This window comes from Natator depressus, chromosome 2 (genome assembly GCF_965152275.1).
Source record: "Natator depressus isolate rNatDep1 chromosome 2, rNatDep2.hap1, whole genome shotgun sequence".
Lineage (NCBI taxonomy): Eukaryota > Metazoa > Chordata > Testudines > Cheloniidae > Natator > Natator depressus.
In genome coordinates this window covers 16845063-16868938 of record NC_134235.1, presented here as the reverse complement: position 1 = coordinate 16868938, position 23876 = coordinate 16845063, and the positions used below count along the sequence as shown (strand labels likewise).

Sequence of the window (23876 nt, the reverse complement as noted above, 5' to 3'; positions counted from 1 at the left end):
TATATTATAAAAATATTATTGGAGTGTAAACAAGTTATAGATTAATAGAGCACTTCCTGTGCCCATCAATACAATGTAATAGAAATATCTATCTTTATTCCTCTGTTATTCATATAGACTGTATTCTGAGTGTATATATGTATTTTAATACGTATGACGATAATTTTCAAAAGCAATTAGTGTTACTGAGTGCAATTTTTGGTCACCCAATCTGAACCACTTTAAGGATGCTTAGTTTTCTGAGGGTGGATGCTCAGCACTTCCTGAAAATTCTTGAGTCACCTCCATCCCCCCCCCCCCCCCGAATCCATTTTTTCTGTCCCTCTAGAGGTGGCTCTGGAGGGGATACTGCTGTCACCCAGGGCACTATGTGGGGAAAAGAGTGGGTGAAGATCTGCAGGGAGCCAGTGGAGGGGATTGGGGGAGCTCATTTGCTGCTGTCTTTGGATCTTGCCTGTGAAGCTATTGGACTACAAAGCCAGCCAGAATCCATCATGGTAGATCTGATTCCTCTATTTTAACTATTCTTTGTAGGCATATCTTCTCTCCTGGTCTAAATTCAATCTTTTAGAAAATATTGTAACAAAATATTTGTTAATTCATATAAACAAAAACATCAAGGAAAAAACAGTATATTTTGGCTAGAAAAAATAGACTTTAAAATAAAGATTAAAAATGTCATCTGATTAGAATCTGATTGTAAAGACTAAAAAATATTCACATCTGTGAATATGCTTCTTTAAAATCTGCTATATCTTACTGTTAGCCAAACAAGTGACTTTGGATGGCTACAGCCCTTACCTTATGGACACTGTACAGCTCCTTAGCTTATCTCCTCTATGATAAATCTACATTAAAACCATGTGAAATGAAACATTGTGAGCCTGATTATCTTCTCACTTATACCAGTGTACCATGGAGTTACTCTTGGTTTACACTGATGTGAGGTGGAATCAACCTCACTGTTTGTTTTTTTTCACCAACTCAGAAACTTCTTGAGCAGAATTAATGTACTACATTGGCCATCTTGCACCATTTGATCCCCCATTTTGAACTTTTATTGACAGTTTTAGCTAATGTGCCTTTTACTGCTTGCTTAGGAAATTGAAAATTTCCCTGCTTCTTTATTAATGTGAACTAAGGCATGTCTACACTGTAAAATTAAGTTGACCAAAGTTAACATCGACATACAGCTGCCACAGTAATTAAATTCATAGAGCATGGCAGCAGTCCCAGCCATGGTGAGGAAGAGGAGAAGGAGGCAATTTGGGACAATAAGTGGGGAGAGTACATGAGCATCAGTATATGCGGATAGGGCAATTGCATTGAATACTGGCACCGTTTTCCACAGGCAGTGGTGATTGTAGCTGATCTCTTACTCCTGAGATGTAATGGAGGCTGAAAGGGAACAGCTCCTGCACGTGTCTGGCCGCAGACTGGATCTCTATGCTGCTAGCCTGTGTGCTGCAATGGTGCCTGCTGACATAATTGCTGACTGGCAGGAGAAAGTGTTCTACCGTGGTGGAAGAAAGAAGAAATAAGGCAGCCCCGCCCCTCACCCCGAAGCCTTTGGCAGAGGATTGCAGACTCCTTCCAGGAAAATTTCCTCGAGATCTCTGTGAGGATTCATGGAACATCCCAGTGCACATAAACAAACTGTTCCCCAGACCCCCTCTGCCTAGCTGTACAGGGGAATGAAAAGCAGATAGCAACTCTGCCTCTGTTGGTTATTTCACTACCTCTTCTAGCCTGATTAAAAAAATAGTAAATGAACAGATGTGTCCCTGCAATATCAAAGTAAACTGCGTACTTACCAGAGGTTCCTTCCCCTGTATCAGTCTCACTGGTGCTAGACGTAGGGACTGGCTCAACTGCCCTGGAGTCAGAAAGAGGTTATGGCTCGCCGCACCACTGGATCCCCCAGTTGTCTGTCCCCCATACTACTCCTCCTCTTCCTCGTCTAACACCTCCTTCTCACTGTGCTCTTCGGGGGCCTGTGACTTCAGCTCCCTTGAAGTATCCATGGGGCTCTTGGCAGTGGTGGAGTCTCCCCCAAGGACAGAATGCAGCTCCTTGTAGAAGCAGCATGTCTGTGGCTCCGCACCAGAGCAATTGTTTGCCTCCCTTGCCTTCTTGTATGCCTGCCACAGCTCCATGATTTTCACGAGGCACTGTTGGGTGTCCCTGTTGTAGCCCTTCTTCCCCAAGCCCTGAGCAATCTGTTTATAGATATCAATGTTTCTATGGCTGGATTGGAGCTGTGCCTGCACATTCTGTTCTCCCCACAGACCCAGGAGATCCACCACCTCCTGTGTACTCCAGGCAGGATCACATTTGCTATGTGGAGCAGACATAGTCAGCTGGGCAGTTCCTATATGAGCTCTCCATGCCAAGCAAACAGGAAATGGAATTTAAAATTAATGGGGCTTTAAAAGGGGAGGGGCGTGTATCTGTGTACCTGGTCACCAGGTAGTGGAGTTGAAAATGGTGACAAGAGCGGTCACAATGGAGCATTGTGGGACACCTCCTGGAGGCCACGAAAGTCGATGTAAGTAATGCAGTGTCTACTCTGACACTGCATTTCCCTAACTACGTCGCCATAAGCGTGATGCCTCTAGCGGAGGTGGAGTTAAGAAGTCAGTGTAGCGGGCGAGTTACATCCCCTGGAGCGACATTTTAGTGTAGATGCTTACAGAGTTAGGTCAACGTAAGCTGCCTCACATAAATCTAACTCTATAGTGCAGACCAGGCCTTACATTTAATTTAATAAGAAACTATGGAATTACTGCTGTCAAACTACTGAAGTCAATAGACTATTGAGTTCCTCTTTAGTAATGCCTCGGGGAAAGGCCACTTCTGGTTCACTTGCAGAGTGCTTTGCTTTTGAGTGCAGTGGAGTCCAAGGAGGCCTCCCTGTTTCTATATATAGTTGCTTTTCTCTTTATTCATCTTTTTTGGTACACAACACTGATTATAGTGTTAGACATGGTCAGCGATTGGGGAGTAGAAGTAGAGATGTTGTTAGATTGAGAGATGACTGGATGCTGATTTGTTCTTCTTATCATAATAAGAAATACTTGCATTCAATAATTAAATTCTTTATTCCTTACATAACACTTACCTAACAACACAAAGTCCAGAGCCTGTGCTGAGGTATAGTCAACAACTCTCTGTTATATGCCAAAACTGAATTAGTAAATGTTTTTAAACTATAAAGATAGACTCAAAGCCTCAACATATATTGACTGTTTAACAAAATGTTAGTTACTACATACCTCATTTAGTTATAGCTATAACAGGTCTACTTAAAAACAAATAAATCGTCTTCAAATTAGCCCACAATTTAACATAACTGTGGTGTTTATATTTTAAATAGCAGATTATGTCAGTTTAACAATTATAAATTATATTTAAATGTATTTTATACAGTCAACATAAGTAAACAATTCTCTAGGATTAAAAGGACCAAAACCAAAATCAAAAATGTCCTACAGCGTACTCATAGACTTTAAGGTCAGAAGGGACCATCATGATCATCTAGTCTGATCTCCTGCACATTGCAAGCCACAAGAACCTCACCCACCACTCCAGTAATACTGTTTGAACTACTTGTGAAATACTTTCTAACCTCAAGTGTGCTTCAAAGGCATTTACTGTATACAGAATTATGGAATACAGGAGAGACACTACTTTAGTATTTACTGTATTGCCAACCTCAAAAGTACAAAAATTATGAGAATGGTCCAAAAATAATTTTATATGTGTTATGGTTTTTGTGTCTTTCATTTTTGAACTCCCGTGTCTACTCCCAGTGAATGTATGTCTATTCGAGTGCTGCCAGCTCCCACAAATGTACAAAGTAAGGTAATTTAAGACTAAAGGTTGATCATGACAGACTAACCTAATTCCCTTCTTTGAGAAAATAACTGATATCTTAGATAAGGGAAATGCAGTAGAGCTAATATACTTGGACTTCAGTAAAATATTTGACATGGCAGCACACAGAAAAATATTAGTTACATTAGAGAAGATGAGGATTAATACAAGAATGGTAGAATGGATGAGGAACTGGCTAAAGGGAAGAAGGCAACGGGTTGTGCTGAAAAGGTGAATTATTGGACTAGAGTGATGTTACTAGTGGAGTTCCTTAAGGATAGGTCTTGGGACCAATCTTATTCAATATTTTATTAATGACCTTGGCACAGAAAGTAGGAGTGTACTATTTGAAATTTTCCAAAGATAAAAAAGTTGGGAGGCATCATCAATGCAGAGGAGGATCAGGATATTATACAGGAAGATCTGGATGAGCTTGAAGACTAGCGTGATGGAAATGTCATGAAATTGAATAGTACAAAGTGTAAAAACAAGAACTTAGGGTCTAATAATAGTAATTTCCGCTACAGGCTGCGGGGGGCGGGGGAGGTGGCGGGGGAATCATCAGCTGGAAGCAATAGAGGAGAAAGACATGGATGTGTGTGTCAAGCACAGGATGACTATGAGCCACCAAGGTGATGCAGCTGTTGTTAGGAATTTTCTGCCATTTTGTTTTGTTGTTTGTTATCCTCCATGTTATTTTGCCTTCTTGTTTCTTGGCTTGACACTCTTTTCTTTGTTGCTTATTTTTGATTGGGTAAGCTTAAGGGACTTCTGCCTAGTAACAGAGGCAGAGGCAGGAAATTTGAAGGAAAAGGCAGGAAAATCTGCCTGGCAACAGGAAAGTATATAAGAGTTCCACACAGTGTGCCGGTTGCTGTCTGTCCTAGAGGTAGCCTGTGCTCGTTTGTGGTAACATTGAAGAAGAATACACTTACCTGTTCCTGCCATCGAGCAGTTCCGTATCCAATCCAGTGGTGGCTTGCTCTAGTGGTGGCATGTTCTCCTGAGGCTCCTGGTCCTGGTTCTCGAGGGGTTCCTGGGTTTGCTGATCCCATCTGTTTTTTGTTGTCTCCTGCTTCCATCAATAATGTGTAATAGAAATATCTATCTTTATTCCTCTGTTATTCATTAAACCATTGATCTGTTTTGTTAATAAATACCTTTTGTTTTCTTCCTTAGAGTGAGTAATGTAATTATTGGTATGACAATAGGTGATAGATACTAATTCAGAGTAAACGGGCCTGTCTGGGAGGGGGTCCTTTATAAAGATACCTCCAAGTTTTCCGGTAACACTGTGAAAAGGTGAATACAATCTTGGGATGTATCAGGCAAGGTTTTTCCAGTAGGGATAGGGAAGTATCCAAGCTATTGTATAGAGCACTGGTAAGACCTCATTTGAAATAACATGTACAATTCTGGATACCCATGTTCAAGAAAGATGAATTTGAAGTGAAACGGGTGCAGAGAAGCGCTACTAGAATGACCAAGGGAATGCAGGGCCAGAGGAGACTGGAAGAGCTTGGCTTGTTTAGCCTAGTAAGAAGGCTGAGAATGGACATAATTGCTTATGGGCGGCAGGTATAAGAGGCTTGGGGAGGCTACGCCACCCCAAACGGGGCAAGAAATGCTGGATGCGGCACACCTCCCTTTGGAGGCATGCTGTCCTGCTGCCTTTACAGCAGCACCACCAGAAGCTCCCTAGCAGTGAGGAGCCACCTGCGTTCCACCCAAAGGCCCTGTTCCCGCTCAGCCTCTTATAGAATCAGAATATTAGGGTTGGAAGAGACCTCAGGAGGTCATCTAGTCCGATCCCCTGCTCAAAGCAGGACCAACACCAACTAAATAATCCCAGCCAGGGCTTTGTCAAGCCAGGCCTTAAAAACCTCTAAGGATGGAGATTCCACCACCTATGGTTCCACCTCATATGATTCTATGAAATTCAGGCTACAAATTAGAAGATTTTAACTCTCAGAGGAGTGAGGTTCTAGAACAGCCTCCTAATAGTTGTGGGGGGCAAACAACTTAGTTTTAAGAGTGAGCTAGCCAAATTTATGAGCGCAAATGAATGAGGGGCTGGCTTGTGCTGGTAGGGGGCAGGACTTAGCAGCCTTAAGGCTCATTTCTGATTTATGTTTTATGTGCCTAAAAGCTCATGTGTCCAGGCTTCAGCCGGCCACCCTTATGCTTCAAGAAGGAATCTCTTGCCACCAAGTCTATTCGGGTGTTTTTTTTATATCCTTCCTCTGAAGTACCAGCGATGGCTAGGTCAGGAGATGCGACAGTGGACAGGATGGATCAGTGCCCTGAGGTGCCACCGCACAGTCTCTTTTTCAGGTGCATGGCAGGCCGGTTCTTGCCGACACACTCAGGGTCTGATTGCCACAAGAGGGGCCAGGAAGGGCTTTCTTCCCCAGTCAGATTGGCAGTGAGTGTGGGTTTTCTGCAGGGTCACTGGGCAGGATTAGCTGAGTCTACCTCACTTAATCCCTGACCTGCCATTGCAGGGACTTTGGGCACTGGCGCACCTTGGTCCCTCCCACTGTCTGCCTGGGGCACCTGACGGTGATGGGTGAGGGGGGAAAAGGTCGGAGATGGCCGCATTCAGAGACCATTAGCAACGCCAAGCAGGGGGAGACAGTCCTCAGTGGTAGCAGATGACAGAACGAGGAGTAACGGTCTCAAGTTGCAGTGGGGGAGGTTTAGGTTGGATATTAGGAAAAACTTTTTCACCTGCTTTGAGCAGGGGGTTGGACCAGATGACCTCCTGAGGTCCCTTCCAACCCTGATAGTCTATGATTCGCACAGCATGCTGGGATTTGTATGCGTGAGCTGCCCCTTCCACCCGGCTTCCCCCAGTGACCCTCAGCTGCGGCAGGGCTGCCTCTGGGGTTAAGCAGCCTCAGTGCCGGGGTCGCGCCTCCGGGGGTAACTAGGAGACTGGGCCGCGACAGTCACCGCGGAAGGCGAGGAGCCCTCCCCCGAAAGAACTACAACTCCCACAGTGCTCCGCGCGCCAGCCGCCTCAGTAGCGGGGGGAGCAAAATGGCTGCGGCTAAGCCGAGGAAGAGGAGTCGTGGCTGAGGTGAGTCTACGAGGGCAAGTGAGCGGCTCCGGGGGAGGGAGAGGAAGCGCGGGGCGGAGGGTGGCTGAGGCGAGAGGCGGCAGCAGGGAAGCGAGGCGAAGGCGGTCGGGGTTGTGGCGCCGCACAGAGGCTGGGGCACTTCGCCAACGCCGCCGGCCGGCGCGAGGCGGGGGACGGCGGGGGACTGGCGTGCGAGGCGCCCCCGCGCGCCTGTGTCCTGGTGCCTGGGCCCCCGGCCCCGCAGTTCCCGCGCTCCTGGTGCTGCGCAGCCAGCTAACCTTCGCGTGGTGTCCGCGCGCCCTGCGCGTCGCTCCGCCGGGCTGGGAAGTCAGCTGGCCCGAAATCACATCGCAGAGCGCTCCAGGTGTCACCGAGTGCCCGCGAGGGGCTGTGCTGCAAAGTTTGCCCCGGCCGCCCGCCAGCCTCCCGAGCCCTGCTGGGGCTTCACCACGTCAGTGTCCACTGCAGCGCCTGGGGCCGGGGGGGTCGGTCACCCCCTGTGGGAAGGAGCCGCGAACTCATCACGGAACAGCCCCCTGGTACTGTGTTGTGATGTCAAGTATCAGAGGGGGTTAGCCGCGTTAGTCTGGATCTGTAAAAGCGGCAAAGAGTCCTGTGGCAGGATGAGATAGGCCTGTTAACACCACTATGTCCCTTGGTATTGTAGTGTCTGGAGGCAGGTGTTTCTGTTTTTCGTTGAGTGATATCCTGATATGGTATACATACAGGTCTGTCTTGCGTAGTATTGACCAAACACCATGATACAAATATTGTAGCGTGCTGTCAAGCTGTTCAGGGAATCCATTTAGCGCTAACGAATGACATTTGCTTGTCTGACACTCTTAGGATGGTTGTGTCCTGGCAACACATGACAGTGAGGTGTGACAATGCAGACCTGACCTTTGTAGTGTTAGATGAAAGTTAAACAGTTTTGTGACTATCCGTGATGATAGCTTTCCATCTCTCTGACGGGCTGGTGTATTATAGAGACTAAACTTGACCTTTGGGGGGGAATTTGTATATGGTATGATGGACTGCAATACAGAGATTGTCTGTTGAAAGACTCTGTAAATAGGCTATAAAATGTTTACATAAAATTTCACTGAGAAATTACAAATTTGGGGGATTAAAATACTGATTGTAGGGCCATTACACTGGGAGAACTTCACTAAGTGAGACTTTAAATTGCTTTAGAAACACGCTATTCAATCCTTCATAGGAGGAAAAGACGCTCTAAAATGTGCCAAAATGAGTGAGTTGGCAGGTCTATGATTGTTCATTCAGAAAAAACAGTGTTAAAAGTGGGAACTGAAGGTAATTATTTTACAAATAAGATAGCAGTGATTGATTTCTGTTTTCAAATACTATAATGTTGGAAAATGTTAAACTTCCTTCCCCATTTTCTCCTCTGCTCTCTTACCCCATCCTAGTGTACATATGTCTGTGTGAGTGTAAATATGTATACCTGTATCAAAATTTGGAATTCCATTAGACTGCAATACTAAAACTGCAAAGTGTATGATTGATCTTCTGCTTCAGGTCTAATAAAATGGAATCATTAAGAACATAAGAATAGCCATGCTGGGTCAGACCAATGGTCTATCTAGCAGATTTCAGAGTAACAGCCGTGTTAGTCTGTATTCGCAAAAAGAAAAGGAGTACTTGTGGCACCTTAGAGACTAACCAATTTATTTGAGCATGAGCTTTCGTGAGCTACAGCTCACTTCATCGGATGCATACTGTGGAAACAGTTTCCACAGTAGCTGTAGCTCACGAAAGCTCATGCTCAAATAAATTGGTTAGTCTCTAAGGTGCCACAAGTACTCCTTTTCTATCTAGCAGAGTATCCTGTCTTCTGACAGTGGTCTGTACCAGGTTCATTCAATGGAATGAATGAACAGCGAATGGACAAAACAGGGTAATTATTGAGTGATCCCTTGTGGTCCAGTCCCAGCTTTTGGCAGTTAGAGGTTTAGGGACACCCAGTGTATCGGGTTGTGTCCCTGACCATCTTGGCTAATAGCCATTGATGGACCTATCCCCCATGAACTCATCTAAATTTTTTTTTTAACTCAGTTATAGATTTGGCCTTCACAATATCTCCTGGCAATGAGTTCCACAGATGATCTCTATGTTGTGTGAAGAAGTACTTCCTTATGTTTGTTTTGGACCAGGAATCACACATTGAAATGAATAAGCAGTAGGTTTTTGTGTTACATGAAGGGGTAAATAGCGCTTCCCTATTCACTTTCTCCACACCATTTTTCCCACTAAAATATAGATTTCACTCCAAGGGTGGGGGAGTGGATAAAATGCCGAAGAATCTCACAACAGGTTACTTGTATGTAGTGGGCTAACTATGAAGAAAACTTTCTAACTATAGGACTAGATTACCAAGGTAGATTGTATAATCCCTGTCATTGGAGGTTTTTAAGAACAGGTTAGATAAAGACCTTTCAGAGATGGTATAGATGACCTCTTGAGGTTCCTCACAGCCCTGCATTTCTGTGACTCTATGAAGGAAATTGTTTACATTCCTAACTACAGTGGGTGCTAGTAGGTGCCCACATTAGTAACACTGATGACTTTCAGATTCCCAGATGATTGGTTGGCTGTTGGATCAGAGACCTGTTGTGGAAATAGACTGCCATTGTTCTGGCTCCATAAGCTTTAAAGGAAATGAAAATAAACTGTTTCATGAATTTTGTGCCGTGTAACATCTGTATTTTGACATCACTAAAATGGCTAATGTTAGGGGGTTTTCAGTAAAAATGTCTATGAATGGGGTTATCATTGTTTAGCACAGAAAGCAAAAGTTAGTAGATGACAGCTGTTCAAAGAATCTTAAGCAATTCCAGTAGTACATTTTGTTCCAAAATATGTGGTTTCCCTCTAATCAACTTATATCATTTTTATGTGATTAAAATATATAAATGGTATTTTTATCGGTGCTTTCAGTTGATTTTATTTTAATGTGGTGCTTCTCTACTATTTTATGCTAATAGCTAGATTCTGAGATGGCACTTTCAGAGACGGACTTTACTGAGAGAAATGGAAACTGATGGCAGGCATATTGAGTATCTTAAGAGCATCATATCAGGGTGAAATAAGATGATTACCAGTACTATGGCACTTTTAGGCGCTTTTTTTTTTTTTGTGGATGAGCATGTTAGATTTGTGGCTGTCAGTTACACGGGGAAAACTTTCCTTTTTACCCACTTGTTTCATACATTTTCTTGCGATGTTTTGTAGTGATTGAAGATTTGTTTAAAAACGGGCTTGTTTCTTTTCAGTCAGTTTTCTTTTGAATTGATTCTGCAACATATAAAGGCTGAATTTGTGGTAGTTTCCATGGCAACAGTGTCATAATATTTGTACATATACATCAGTAGTACCTATTGAGGATCTCTGTCTGCTTTACAAAAAAATACATTTAGCCTCACCGATACCCCTGTGTGACACATTATTTCAATATTGCAGATGGGGAACTTGAACAGAGGTGAAAGGCAAAAGGTACAAGTGAACAATAATTTTGAATGCTTCAGTTCTTGGGTGCCCAACCTGAGATACCTCGTGCCTGATTTTTCAGAGGTACTGAGCACCTATATCATGATCTTTATTTGGGCTTGGGGGCTGTTCATCTCTTCCAAAAAAGAACCCTAGAAATCTCCAGTTGGGAAATCCAAAATTAGTGTCTCACAAGGCTTGTGAAAGAGCTGTTAATAAAAATACAGATCTCCTGACTCCCATTACTGTACCCTAATCACAATACTATATTTCCTTCCAAAGACTCAGGATTGCGACTTTGTTGTGGGCTCAAATAGACTGTTGGTTAAGGACAGGAAAAGAAGTAAGGAAGTATTACTATTCCTCTCCACCGCCAGCGCACACATTTTAAATTGACATAGCAATTTCTAGTTGGCTGGTTGGAGGCTGAGCCTAGAGCTATAATTACCAGGCATTGCACTGATTGCTTTACTTCAGCCCAAAGGCTGTATTAATTCTCCTGGAATGTATGGCAACAGGAGGGGAGATTGACTATTGTGAGAATCTGAAATTGTGGAGTATGGTGTGTGACATTTTTAGCTTGTAAGAGCCCACCTCACACTAACCTTCTGCTGTAGAGCTCTTTTGGTCTTCCAGGGCATGCTGATCAAAAGACTTTGGACTGCAACAAAGTCAGTGTTTGTGGCTTTCTAGAGTTTGTGTCCCAGCTATTTTCAGGTGGATGGGTCTGCTAGCGCAGACAATAATATTAATTGATTGGAATATTAAATGATATATGTTCTTCACTATGCATAATGAAAAAGTCTGCCTCATTCTGTGAGTTCCAGCAAGTTAGTTGCTGAAAGAAGGGAGGCTTTCCTGTGCTCTCAGCTCTGATAATCAGAGCTACAGCAGCCCCCAGCAACTGCAGGGAAAGTTTTGCCCAGCCTCTGCAGTCTTGGGAAGAAACGGGCTTAGTTGCTTCATGGGGATTGTGCATGTGTGGTCTGGGTAGCATCTGGGAACTGTTTCAGCATGCAGCACTACTAGTGCACATGGAATCTTCAGAGAATTTAGTTGTTGGGTTCTAACAAATCTTTACTATAAGTTTCAGAAGGTTATAAGTTGGTCAAATTTGGGCCCACTATTTATTTTTATTACTGGAGTGCTAGGAGCCCTAGTTTTGGGCCAGTACCACAAAGCACTAGAAGCTGTACAAACAGAACAAAACAACGGTCCTTTCCCTGAAACACTTACAGACTAAAAAGACAAGACAGACAGACAGGGAAGGCATACGACACACAAGCAGAGTGTACAATCTGGTGGCAGCAAATATATTAGTTCCACAGTTTTATTTTCTCTCTCTGGTGGGTTTAGTTAGGAGGGGATAAGCTAAAGGGCAGAGAGAAAGGACATTGAAGGGAAGGAGGATGAGGGACCAAAAGGGGAGAAGAGTGTAAGTGGAGGGTTCCCAGGTGTCCGGTTTTCAACTGGAATGCCCAGTCAAAAAGGGACCCTGGTGGCTCCAGTTGGCACTGCCGACCGGGCCATTAAAAGTCCAGTCAGTGGCGCAGCGGGGGCCCAGGGCTAAGGCAGGCACCCTGCCTGCCCTAGCTGCACGCAGCTCCCGGAAGCAGCCATCAGGTCCTTGCGGCCCCATGGCGCATGGGTGGCCAGGGAGGCTCTGCACGCTTCCCCTACCCCGAGTGCCAGCTCCGCAGCTCCCATTGGCTGGGAGCTGCGGGGGAGGTGCCTGCCTGCGTGAGGGCAGTGTGCGGAGCCTTCCTGGCTGCCCGTGCACCAAGGGGCCACAAGGACCTGGCGGCTGCTTCCTGGGAGCCATGGTAAGCGCCGCCGGGACCCCTCTCCCCCAACCTGGAGTCCCCTCCCACACCCAAACTTCCTTCTGGAGCCTGTATCCTGCACCACCTCAACCCCCAGCCCCACCCCAGAGCCCACACCCTCCATACCCTAACCCCCCTGCCCCAATCCTGAGCCTCCTCCTGCACCCCAAACCCTCATCCCTGGCTCCACCCCAGAGCCCACAACCCCAGCTGGAGTCTCCTGCACCCTGAACCCCTTATTTCTGGCCCTACCCAGAGCCTGCACCCCCAGCCTAGTGAAAAAGAGTGAGGGTGGGGGAGAGCAAGCGACCGGGGGGGGGGGAGAATGGAGCAAGTTGGGGTGGGGCCTCAGAAGGGGCGGGGTAGGGGTGTTCAGTTTTGTGCAGGTAGAAAGCTGGCAACCCTAGTGACATAAAGTGAAGAGACTGAGGAAGGGGGAGGTTTGGAGCACACAGCCAGTCAGCACAGAGAAAGTCCAGTCAGAGTCTCTGGCTAGCTCCTCTTTGCAGCTTTCCGATCCCTGTGGACTTGGGAGAAAAGGCACACCCCTCACACCAAGGTGACTCCGTCTTAGATTTCTACTGCCTGTTCTAAAGCATGGGGGTGCTAAAACTTCTCAGTGGAAAGGTGGTAAAAAAAATTATGTGGGGAAAAATTTTTCTTAAGCTTGTTCTCAGAAACAGTTAAACTGTTTCAGCACAAAATTTTCAAAAACTTCAGTATTAGGCTCACACCTGGTATGAAAAACTTCAGCCTGAACAATTGAGGTTTGGCAAATTTATAAGCTTTCGAAAATAGGGTCTTATATTTGTCTCTACCTTCTACCTATAATGTTTCACTGGCAAGGTGTATTGTGTCCCCATTCATTGCGGTTATCAAAAATTCAACACTCATAAACATCAGGCTCTTTTAATTAAAACCTTGTTAAGGCTGCTCAATTATGTGTACTACAAATGCACCCTTAATGAAGCCAGAAAATATCTGTTCTCTGTAATCCCTGAGTCAAATTTTCAACTAAAGTTGTTAATTCATCTTTATTATACAAACATGCACCACCCACAATACACATGCTTTCCCCCTCCACAAAAAATAAAAATAAAAGCTTTAACTTTGTCCTTGTGGAGAGGCATACTTTTCAAACATGATAGATTGACTTAAATCACTGATTTTAATCAGCAAGCACTAAACCTTGATTTAAAAAATTGATTTTAATCCTACTTTGTATTTTACTCGTTAGTTATTATCTTTGAGAGATTCATTCTCCTTGGTTGTTATAACCGTTAAAACATGTTGATTTGCAGCTAAATGTAGTTTTATTAAATTTGGTACTTCTTTTTGCTCACCAGAGGATATGGTATCTGTACTCTAAACAATAATATAGCTCAACATTCATGTAGTCAGATTACTAATTTTTGTTTTTTATGATGTTAGAAAATGATGTATTATTATTATTATTATTATTATTATTAGATGGTTTTTTACTTGTGAATTGTCAAGCTGCATTTGGATGGAAATTGGAATTCAAATAAATGTACAAAAATGGCTTTGTAAAAATTTTTTTAGTTTCATAAAACTGCCTTCAATGTGCTGTATACATAAGGAAAAATTTATCAAAGCATGTTTTGCATTTGAAATTAATACATTAAACCAATGTACATAATGTCTTGACTTCTTACTCAAATTATATTTTTATTTTCTTATAGCTTATTTTATCTTGCAAAACTGAAGACACATTCCTGGCTAACAATGCCTGGTAGTAAGTATTACAACCTTTAGTTATCTTGAAAAAATGTTTAAGGATATCATGTTGTGTATTAAATATTGCTTAATTGGGGTAGGGGGAACCCAAGTGAAATAAGGGAACTAATAATGCAGGTATTATCTTTTTAGTTTAAAATGGAATTGGATTTGCTCAAGACCGTGTGATTGGCCATACATTGATGTAGCAATACATATCTGTTGAGAACATTTTAAAAATGAAATCTCATATATAAGGTTGGCAACTTCTTGTTAACTGCTCAGTGATCATAAAATCTTCATAGTTGTAAAATTGTTCATCATAAAATTATGGTGAATTTAGTACGTGACTGAAAGTATGTGGTGGGGCAAAACAAAAGTTACAAAAGAAGCCTGTGGTACTCCAGTGCAGTCCTACCCACATAATATTTTAAAATAGTAAGTAATATTGTATAGTAAATAGAATTAATAGTTAACTTATAAAATGATAGCTGTATTTTTATATATTAAGTATTAGACCTAACATTTTGACAGAAGCATCTTTAAGATTCAAAAAGATCATGTATCCTGAGGAAGAAAAACCTCATGTATATAAAAGCTTCAGGCTGGGGAAGGAAATGAACCCACCACACAATTAATACCAAGTAAAGTAACTTATCTCAAAAAAAACCCCCAAACAAACCAAACCCCCCCCCCCCCAAAAGTAGTATTTATAATAAGTGAATTTCTCTTTCATAATGACTAAGTGAGAGTCTTCAAAAACAAAAATCAGGATTGTTGAAAATATAGATATACTGTTTTGAATATGGATTTTACAAATGTCTGGATTGATCAGGAAACATTAACCTAATTTGTGTTTTAGGTCACTTGTCATCTCAGAAATCCATGAATCAAAATATCTGCTATATGTTAGGAGCTAAATCTGTTGGGTATTTTGCTATTTAGTTACTACTTGCTACTTACTGTAAAATATTTTTGGGGTATTTTGTTGTATTACAGTGTCACAGCTTTTTGTAAACTGCTGTTCTATAGTTGAAGCAGCATTTGGATGGATGTTTGCTGTTTGGGCCCTCATGATTATGAAATACCTTTCTATAAATATTTTTGCATTTTTTTTCCCGCATCATGGAATAAAGAAATGGAACAATCTCCTTCATTTAAGTATAGGGAGAGCTCTTGTAAAGAGAACATGTTATGTAGAATGCAGAGTAGGTGTTGTATGTCAACAATTTTAATAGCTTGCACGTTGCCAAAATGGATATTAAATTATAGTTGAATTCACTTTTGAGGTTGCTGGCATAGTGTTCTTATTTCTTTTTTTATTGAGAATGCTTCAGTGAAGATGTCAAGAAAAATAGCCTAACAGAAGAAATGTAAATTTAATTTTTTCCTCTATCTTTATCAGAAATATTTTCCCCAGGTCTGGAAAACTGAGTGGTGACATAATAGAAATGCTATTCCTTTTTTGACACTTGTGTTATTGAATCAGAACATGGGGTTTGAGAGTGTGTGTGAGATTTGGATTTTGGGAGAGAATGGAATGCGGTAGAGATAAATTGGGAGTAGAGGAGGGTTTTATTTTAAATTGAAGGGCAATTCACAATTTAATTACTAAATTTTATTCTATATTAGGTTTGAATTCAGTGTGAACGTTTGTACTGAATTCCTAAAAAGGAATTCAGATAAATGGGCGTGTGGTCTATAATGACTGATAGCACTAATTCTCTTGATGGTCCTTTATGACTATAACTGGAGTGCATATGCTTGTCTGTGATTAGGTACCTCTTCAGCATAACTTTCTTTTTGAGTAGTACATACACAATAGAAACAAGACTTGGCCATTAAGGTCCAAAAATGGGGAGGAAGCTTGTAGCTTCTTTAAGGAGTGCAAAAGAATGGTGATTCATGGGGAAGACAAGTGAAGAAGACGACCTGTAGAGTGAATGTGTCAAGGTTGTTGATGTTGAATGTCAGCCTGCTCGCTTTGAATAATAAATCAATCGATTAGACATATAGAGACTTGATCACACAAGAGGTGTATGGGTGCTTAATCAAGAGCAAAGGTTTTTAAACTAGGGCAGTACTTTTGTAAAAACGGTGGAACATCTGTCTTTAAGCAGTGATGTTTGATGCTATTTATAGCCCCTCATATCTTTTTATAATTGTCAGATTTTTTTTTTTTTACCAACTAAATTTACCCCTTCCATCCCTACCCCCATTCTTGGGGCGGGGAAGAAATCCTCTCCGGACCAGCCTTGTATGTTTCATATCTGTCTTTATCAAATGGTTGCTTTGGTGTAAATTAAGAGATTCTGACTTGTGGATGACTTTAGAGTTGCAGAGGTCACTCTTGTGCAGAAACAGAACCAGACTGCAAAGAAATCTGGAGATAGGAGCAACGGGATATTCAGTACTAATGTACACAAAATAAATAGCAAGAACTAAAATTTGTACAGTATGTAACCAAGTGGTACGGGTTGGGGAGAGAATGTAACCCAGCAGCTACACCTGTAATATTAGTACATTTGAACAGGGAGCCAAGGTAAATATTCTGTCTTAACATTTTTTCATGTAATTATTTCTAATTGGAAAGGAATGGGATCAGACTATAAAGAATATAGGATATTAGCTGTGAACAGATGAGTTTGAAGATGGGTTTTTGCAAGCCTCTGAACAAGCTTGCTAAAGATTGTACTCATCTTTCCCCGCCTCTGACAGTGTTTTTTATTTTTTTGTTTTTGTTTTTTAGGGAGACACTGGTGTCATCCTGACACCACCGTTTCACACTCTCCCACCCTTTAAGTTGTATACTGGGGATGTGTCTTGATTCATCTTACTTTACATTTTGCATACTGTATTATTGTTCTTATGTGCTTGTAGTATTCTTTACCAGCTTATTGGGAGACATTAAGGGGGGTGGGATAGCTTAGTGGTTTGAGCATTGGCCTGCTAAATCCAGGGTTGTGAGTTCAGTCCTTGAGGGGGCCATTTAGGGATCTGGGGTAAAAATTGGGGATTGGTCCTGCTTTGAGCAGGGGGTTGGACTAGATGACCTCCTGAGGTCTCTTCCAACTCTGATATTCTATTCTGTGGTAACTCAAGCTTTTTAAAAAAGAAAAGGAGTACTTGTGGCACCTTAGAGACTAATCAATTTATTTGAGCATAAGCTTTCGTGAGCTACAGCTCACTTCATCGAATGCAAGCTTTTTACTCTCTAAAGCTGAGTCCTCCCTGCATTATTAGCTTGAGTTTCAGCAACACTCAGTCTCCAACCCATCCTTCCTGATGGGCTACCTTGAGCTTAAAGCTCCAGTTTATTTCAAGCTAGAAACTTCTGGGTGCAGTGGGGTTAGGTGTAGCCCTCAAAATGCCGCAAGATTAATGCAGTGAGAAAAAAACCCCTCTGAGTTGGAAAATAAAACCACTGTAAATTAGCTTCTTTGTAGATGTCACACAGGATTCCTACTAACCAACTCTCAGCATTTCTAGTTGTTATGAAGTAGTATGTTGCTATGAAACCTCAAATTATGGCCATCCTTCAGTGCTCCACTACAGTCTACTTCTCCTCTCAATGTTACAGCTTCATTCATATTGTCATACTCAGCAGTAAAACATTGACTTCAATCTCATAGTTATTCATGGGCAAATTCATTGCCACTAGACAGGTCTGTGGTCATCTATTGAAATTCACATTGTGCATTTGAGTACATGTAATTGTGAGAAATTGAATGTGCATTTTGACTGGTAATATGTTGGAGCATGGATAAATTTATTTAAGTCAGTGATTTTAAATCAGTTTTTAATTATTTAAATCAAGTGAGAAACGTTGATTTAAATAATTGAGTTTAATCTTGTTTTGTGTTTGTACTTTTTAGTTATTTTCCTAAAGAGAGGTTCAGTCTCGTGTTCATTTGCAACCAAATATAGTTCTCACGCTAAATTTGGTACTACTTTTTGCTAACTAGGAGGATATACTGTCTATGCACACTTATGTAAGTAATTATATAGCATGAACATTCAGATGCTTAATTTTTACATTTGTATTATGTTGAAAATGGTGAATGACTCCTAGATAATTTTTTACTACGGCCTTGTGTCAATTTGCATGGGATTTGGAATTCAATTAAAAATCCAAAAACAACAGTTTAAAATGTTTAGATAAAGAAAGCTTCCTTAAATGTGCTGTATACATAAACATTTTTTCTTAACAAAACATGTTTTATATTTAAAACTTTGATTTATTAAGCAAAGGAAGTATTATCTGCAGTTAGTGAATTGATGGATTGTTTCTGGTCACCAGGGGCCAGATTTTTGAGGGTATTTAGGTGCCTGAAAATGCAGATAGATGCCTAATGGGATTTTCAAAATTTCTTAAGCAGGGTAAATACCTAACTCCCATTGAAATAAAATGAATTGACATTCAGTGGGAGCTAGACATTTAACCTGCTTAGGTGCCTTGTAGGATTTCCTAAAGCATCAATCACACATCTAAGATGTAAAATGCCGTTGAAAAACTGGTCCCAGGTCCTTCAGATTTTTAGAGTTAGTAGATCGCATCCTCTGCCACATGTTTTCATTCATAGATTGGAGTAAGAAAATAAACTTTTCTGCTTTTCAATTCCAAGTTGGTTTCTTAACTTTTGAATGAGCTAATCCAAATGAAGAGAAGATCCTTTCTGCACCTGCTGGCTAAACCATTGCCAAAAGTATTTAATGGAAGAGCTTTTCTGCACAACAGAAATTGAAAGTCCTTAAATTTGGGGATAAAATTGCTCCATTGTAAAGACTGAAAACAATATAGATGCTTGCTTAATACAGTATATGATGTGATTATATTTATAAAGTTTGAGTGGACCTCATAAGTTAGAGGTGGTTTCTTGATACTTTTTTAGTTGTATAAAGAAATGTCCATAATTCATTCAGATTTTAGGATGACCTCATTGATGCAGCATATTTATATTTAAATTTTAATAGATTATAAATTTAGGCCTTAACAAACTTTAAATTTAGTTTTAAGCACAGTTTTTAAAAAAAAAATAATTTGGATAAAAATCTGATATTTGTGATTTAAATACAGAAAATCAGTTTATCCATCCTGGTTGGAGTGGGAAGTGTGTTCATTATGGAGCTGAAAAATCTGAGCTGTGTGCTTGGGTGGCAAGGCATATGACTTGAGATTGATGTAGATGTGAATGTTGTCTTAACTAGTGATTTTCTAGATTTTTAGTGATTCAATTGATTGGAATACAATTAAGCAGTCTTAACTGTAAATTCACAATTTTTGTGGTGGAATGTTTATATTGCCTTTTGTGGTTAACTAGTAAAAATTCTCAACAATGATTGGCAGGCCCATTGTGTGTCACTGGAGTATGCAGGGTAATAAGCAAACATGAAGACAACCAAGATAATGCATAAAATGTCAGTCATTTTATTTTTACAAGTGTAGCTGGCTATAGTATTAATTAGAATAATAATTACAGTAGTGATGTTTTTGTAATAGGAAACAGTACTATAATGTTCTGTTTAAATTGTTTAGTTGGAAAGAGACCACTCATTAGAATTCAGGTATATGTATTCATTTTGTGAGAATTAGCAAGGTTTAATGTAGAACAAGCCCAACTTTAGAATACTCAAATTGTTCACTCATTGTTACAGAAGCATTCCAAAATCTTGGATTAGGTTTCTTCAATTATTTCTATTTTAGAATTTCATTCCTACTTCTCAAATCCAATGTGTCTGTTTCTGACATTCTGTAATGACTTTTATCTTCAGCCAAAGGATGTGCTGAAGATTTTTTTTTTTTTTTAGTTTGTGTAAAGTGAAGTCTGATTTATAGCAGGTGGATTGAATGGAATGAAGGAGTTCTCTTCCTTGAGATTACAAATTACGCTTGTTTAAAAAATAGTATTATATGCTGTTGGGGATTTAAGTCTGTTTTCACTTGGGTCTTCCAATCATTCCAAACTCCAAGTAAATTAGTGACTAAGGTTTTAAATCTTAGATGGGACAGATTGTTTTCAAAGTCTTTTACAGACTGAGTCAAGACCTATTGCACCAGATGCTGAAAACTTTAAATACAAACTCTTCCTTTCCCACACAATATTGTCTTTCCTTTGTTCTCCTTAATATTCTGTTTCTTGTTTATGGCAAAACTTTTCAGTCTTATATTATGTTGAGTTTTAAAAAAAATATTATGGTCAGTTAATGACCAACTGAACAATGAGCTTACCAACTTTCTTTTAATATTACTAGCAGAAATTGTACAGAATACATTGCAATCATAGATCTTTTAAGTTGCTTTTATGTTGTCAAAGTTGCCTTTATAGTTCAGTGCCACTCTTTTCCCCCCCCAACCCCCCCCATGCCACAATTGGGAGTGTATATGGGGGAAATAGTTCCATGAAAGTGTTGAAACATCAGTAAATATGAGATTGTATACTTTTTAAAAAATGTTTATCCTTCTTAATATTTTAATTTATAACTGTATTCTTAGTTTTACATGATATTATGGAAATACAAAGTATTATATGTCTTGCCACAAAGATGCTAAATTTACTGGCAGAGTTACTTGAGAAGATTAGTGGTCATTTCTAAAAAATCTCTTTTGTATTTCAAAGGGTTGTTTGTAGGTACAATAGGGACACAATCAAGTCTACAACTAATAATAAATATCCATGCCAGTTAGCATGTAAGTTGTACACAGCTAAATTTGATTTGTATTTAAATGTCTGCAAAACTGAAGTGGAAATAAAATATTTCAGGGGGTTTCTCCATAATTTGTGGTCCTAGGAATTCTGCTGTTGCAGATTTTGGCCAAGAATGGTGGATAGTATTGCATCTACTATAAACAAGCACATATTGAGAAAAATGATTCTAACTATATTTCCCCACATTGTAAAAGAGAACTAATAGTTTGTAATTCTTTAAGAAGTAAGGGAAATCAAATACTCTGGAAAGACTAGAAGATAGACATTTCCTTGAAAGAGCCAACAAGAATATTGGAATGGAAAAACTTCCATTCACACTAATTTATTATGACTTTAAACTCCTATTGAACTCCAGTATGAACAAAGAGGAAATACCTGTTACTGAGTGGGAACCAAGATTATATTTGCTTTGACTTTGCAATTACATTAGTCCATAAATAAATGAAAGCAGCATTCCCAGGGAAAAAGGAACTAAGTTTTTTTTTAAAAATTTTTCCTATGAAATATAGTTATAGGTGACCACCATAATACAGGTTTCAGAGTAACAGCCATGTTAGTCTGTATTCGCAAAAAGAAAAGGAGGACTTGTGGCACCTTAGAGACTAACCAATTTATTTGAGCATGAGCTTTCGTGAGCTACAGCTCACTTCATCGGATGCATACTGTGGAAATTGCAGAAGACATTATATACACAGTCTGTGTATATAATGTCTTCTGCAATTTCCACAGTATGCATCCGATGAAGTGAGCTGTAGCTCACGAAAGCTCATGCTCAAATAAATTGGTTAGTCTCTAAGGTGCCACAAGTCCTCCTTTTCTTTTCACCATAATACAGTTTTCCTAAAGCCGTATATATTTTTAAATGTTTGTCATTTTGTATTCTGTGTTGTATTGTTGAAACCCTCACTATCTTGCATAGCCAAGATAAAGACTTACATACTTTTGTAACAGTGTTTAACAAAAAATAAAGAAGGAGAGGGTTGTAGGGAGAGAGGGCTGTGCAGCAGTCAGGATTCTGGGATGGTGAAGGAATCTGTTTATAAATATCATGGGAAGCCTTCCAACTTCATTCCATTGGATGATGAGGCAGGAACAGGAAGAGAAGGTCTTCTTGGACCTAGTTTTAAAGCCCATCCAAGCTCAAGAGTGAGTCATTTTCATACCTGACCCAAACCCGAAGCATTTAGGCAGGTTGCAATGGTCTAACCTCTGGCCTGGATTCTTTCCTTTTCCTGTCTCCCCAGACTCCCTATTTGCATAAAGCCCATCTCCCTATTAAAGCCTCCTTCCCAATGCACATGCCTTCTTTACCCAAGGCCCAACACCCCATTGTTTTCCCTGTTCCCTTGCCTTCCCATTCTGTCTCTCTGAACTTCTTCCTTACTGTCTTCCTCATTGCCTTCAACAGAAAGCAGCACTGTGGGGAGAACTGGAGCTCAGTTTCTCTGCACTCTTGCCTCAGCTACTCCAGTGCACAGGGAAGCCTAGACAGCCATGCCTTGATTCCCAAGGTAGTATGCAGCCACAGAAACTTTAAGGAGCAGTGGCAGTTGGGGCCAAAATTATTTATTAATGAGAATTCTTGAGTCCAGTCTTCTCTCATCACTGACTCATCAGACCAATAGAATGGTAGCATGTCAGTCAGCTGCAGAGGAAGGGTGGTGATTGGTTGTTATTTCTGAAGGCCAGTTCCCCAATTATGAGTGTCCTGACCTGTTCCCCTCTATAGTCTAAGTGCAAAATTCAATTCAACCATAACTATGGAGCTGTGACCAGTGCTTCAATTGTCAGACGAGCTGTGAACCCATTTTTCATTTTGCATGTCATATTGATGTATACGCCGATCTGATTATAAATAAAAGCTATTCTTTAAGAGTTCCTTTCAAATAAAAATTGATTAGAGTTACTCAGTGGAAAAAATATATTAATACAAGTGTTTTGTTCAAAGTGCTTATACATCTCACTTGTCTCTTCTCTCTTCAGATTAATTATTCATGTAAAATTGTGCTTCAATATGAAGTATTTAATGGAGTAGTATTAAAACACTGCAGAACAAAACTTTCCTGATTGTGGATACTAGAAAAGGAATCTTCACATAGATTGTAATTTCTCCTTGAAATAGTTGACAAAGAAGGATTTAATCTGATTTACTTTCGTATTTTCTTGAAACATTCTTTTTTACCAATCTGCTTTACAAACCTTTTATTGATTTTTTTTTTTGTTTGTTTAAACGCTGTTCAAGTTTCCCTCTTGGTTATGCAGTTACAGTGCAGGTTTCAACATACAGAATACAAAATGACAAAATAATTGAACATACAAGGCTCTAGGAGAACATTGACTACAGTGGTGGCTTACTTTTATTCAGGAGATTTTAAAATAATTTCATTGTAAGTATTCAAAGGGCACTTTGCTTTATATCTGTGTACACGTAAAAACATTAAACAATTTTAGTAAAGTTGTACAGTGAGTCCACAAGATAATAATGAAACAATCTGCAAAATACAAAACAACAAATTACAACTGCCCAACTAGGACTCTATCCAGAAAATTGTACCTTTGTAGTAGGTTATACAAGTACATATTCAAAATATGTCTTGGCAGATGGTGGACCCGATAGGCAGAGAACATATTATGCCTATGAAGACTTTCATTTTGTCACATGGATATTGCAGCTCCTAATTGGCTGTTGATGATTGTCTAGTGTTCTACGTTAGGAAAGGGGCTGTGCAAATTGGAAGCAATTGAAACTTCTGTATCTAAAATTATCTATGCAATTTATAACTGATGAATGATATCTCAATTCATTTTTTTGCATTTTCAGTATTTGATTTAATTAATACCCTTATGTCTTTTCATTCCCTACTAAAAAGTCATGTATGTGTCAGATAGGTTTTTCATTTTGTAAGCTATTAGGTATAGTTTTAGGTTAAAAGCATACTGAAGTTCAAAATCAAAATTTTGCAGTGAATATTTTATAAAAGTGTCGCTAAATTTTATTAACTTGCCTGTTTGTTAAAACCTGTCATTGTTGTTTACAGAAATTACTTTGCAACTGGTTTTCGTATCAGTCGTTGGTTAATCTTCATGTGCAGCATTATTTGATACTGATTTCTGAATCATGGGACGGACGGGTAAGACTCATGC

The 23876-nt window shown here is 40.3% G+C and overlaps 1 protein-coding gene across 3 annotated transcripts in view; it reads left to right on the top strand.

Moving 5' to 3' along the window:
• Positions 1-6868: 6868 nt before the first annotated feature.
• EFR3A (EFR3 homolog A) overlaps positions 6869-23876 on the top strand; it is a 173144-nt gene continuing 156136 nt past the window's right edge. For all 3 annotated transcript variants that reach the window (XM_074943844.1, XM_074943845.1, XM_074943846.1), the window contains exons 1-3: positions 6869-6958; positions 13992-14044; positions 23771-23863. In XM_074943844.1, the coding sequence (XP_074799945.1) occupies positions 23851-23863 (13 nt within the window). In that variant the 5' untranslated portion in view covers positions 6869-6958; positions 13992-14044; positions 23771-23850. The remainder of the gene's footprint in view (positions 6959-13991; positions 14045-23770; positions 23864-23876) is intronic.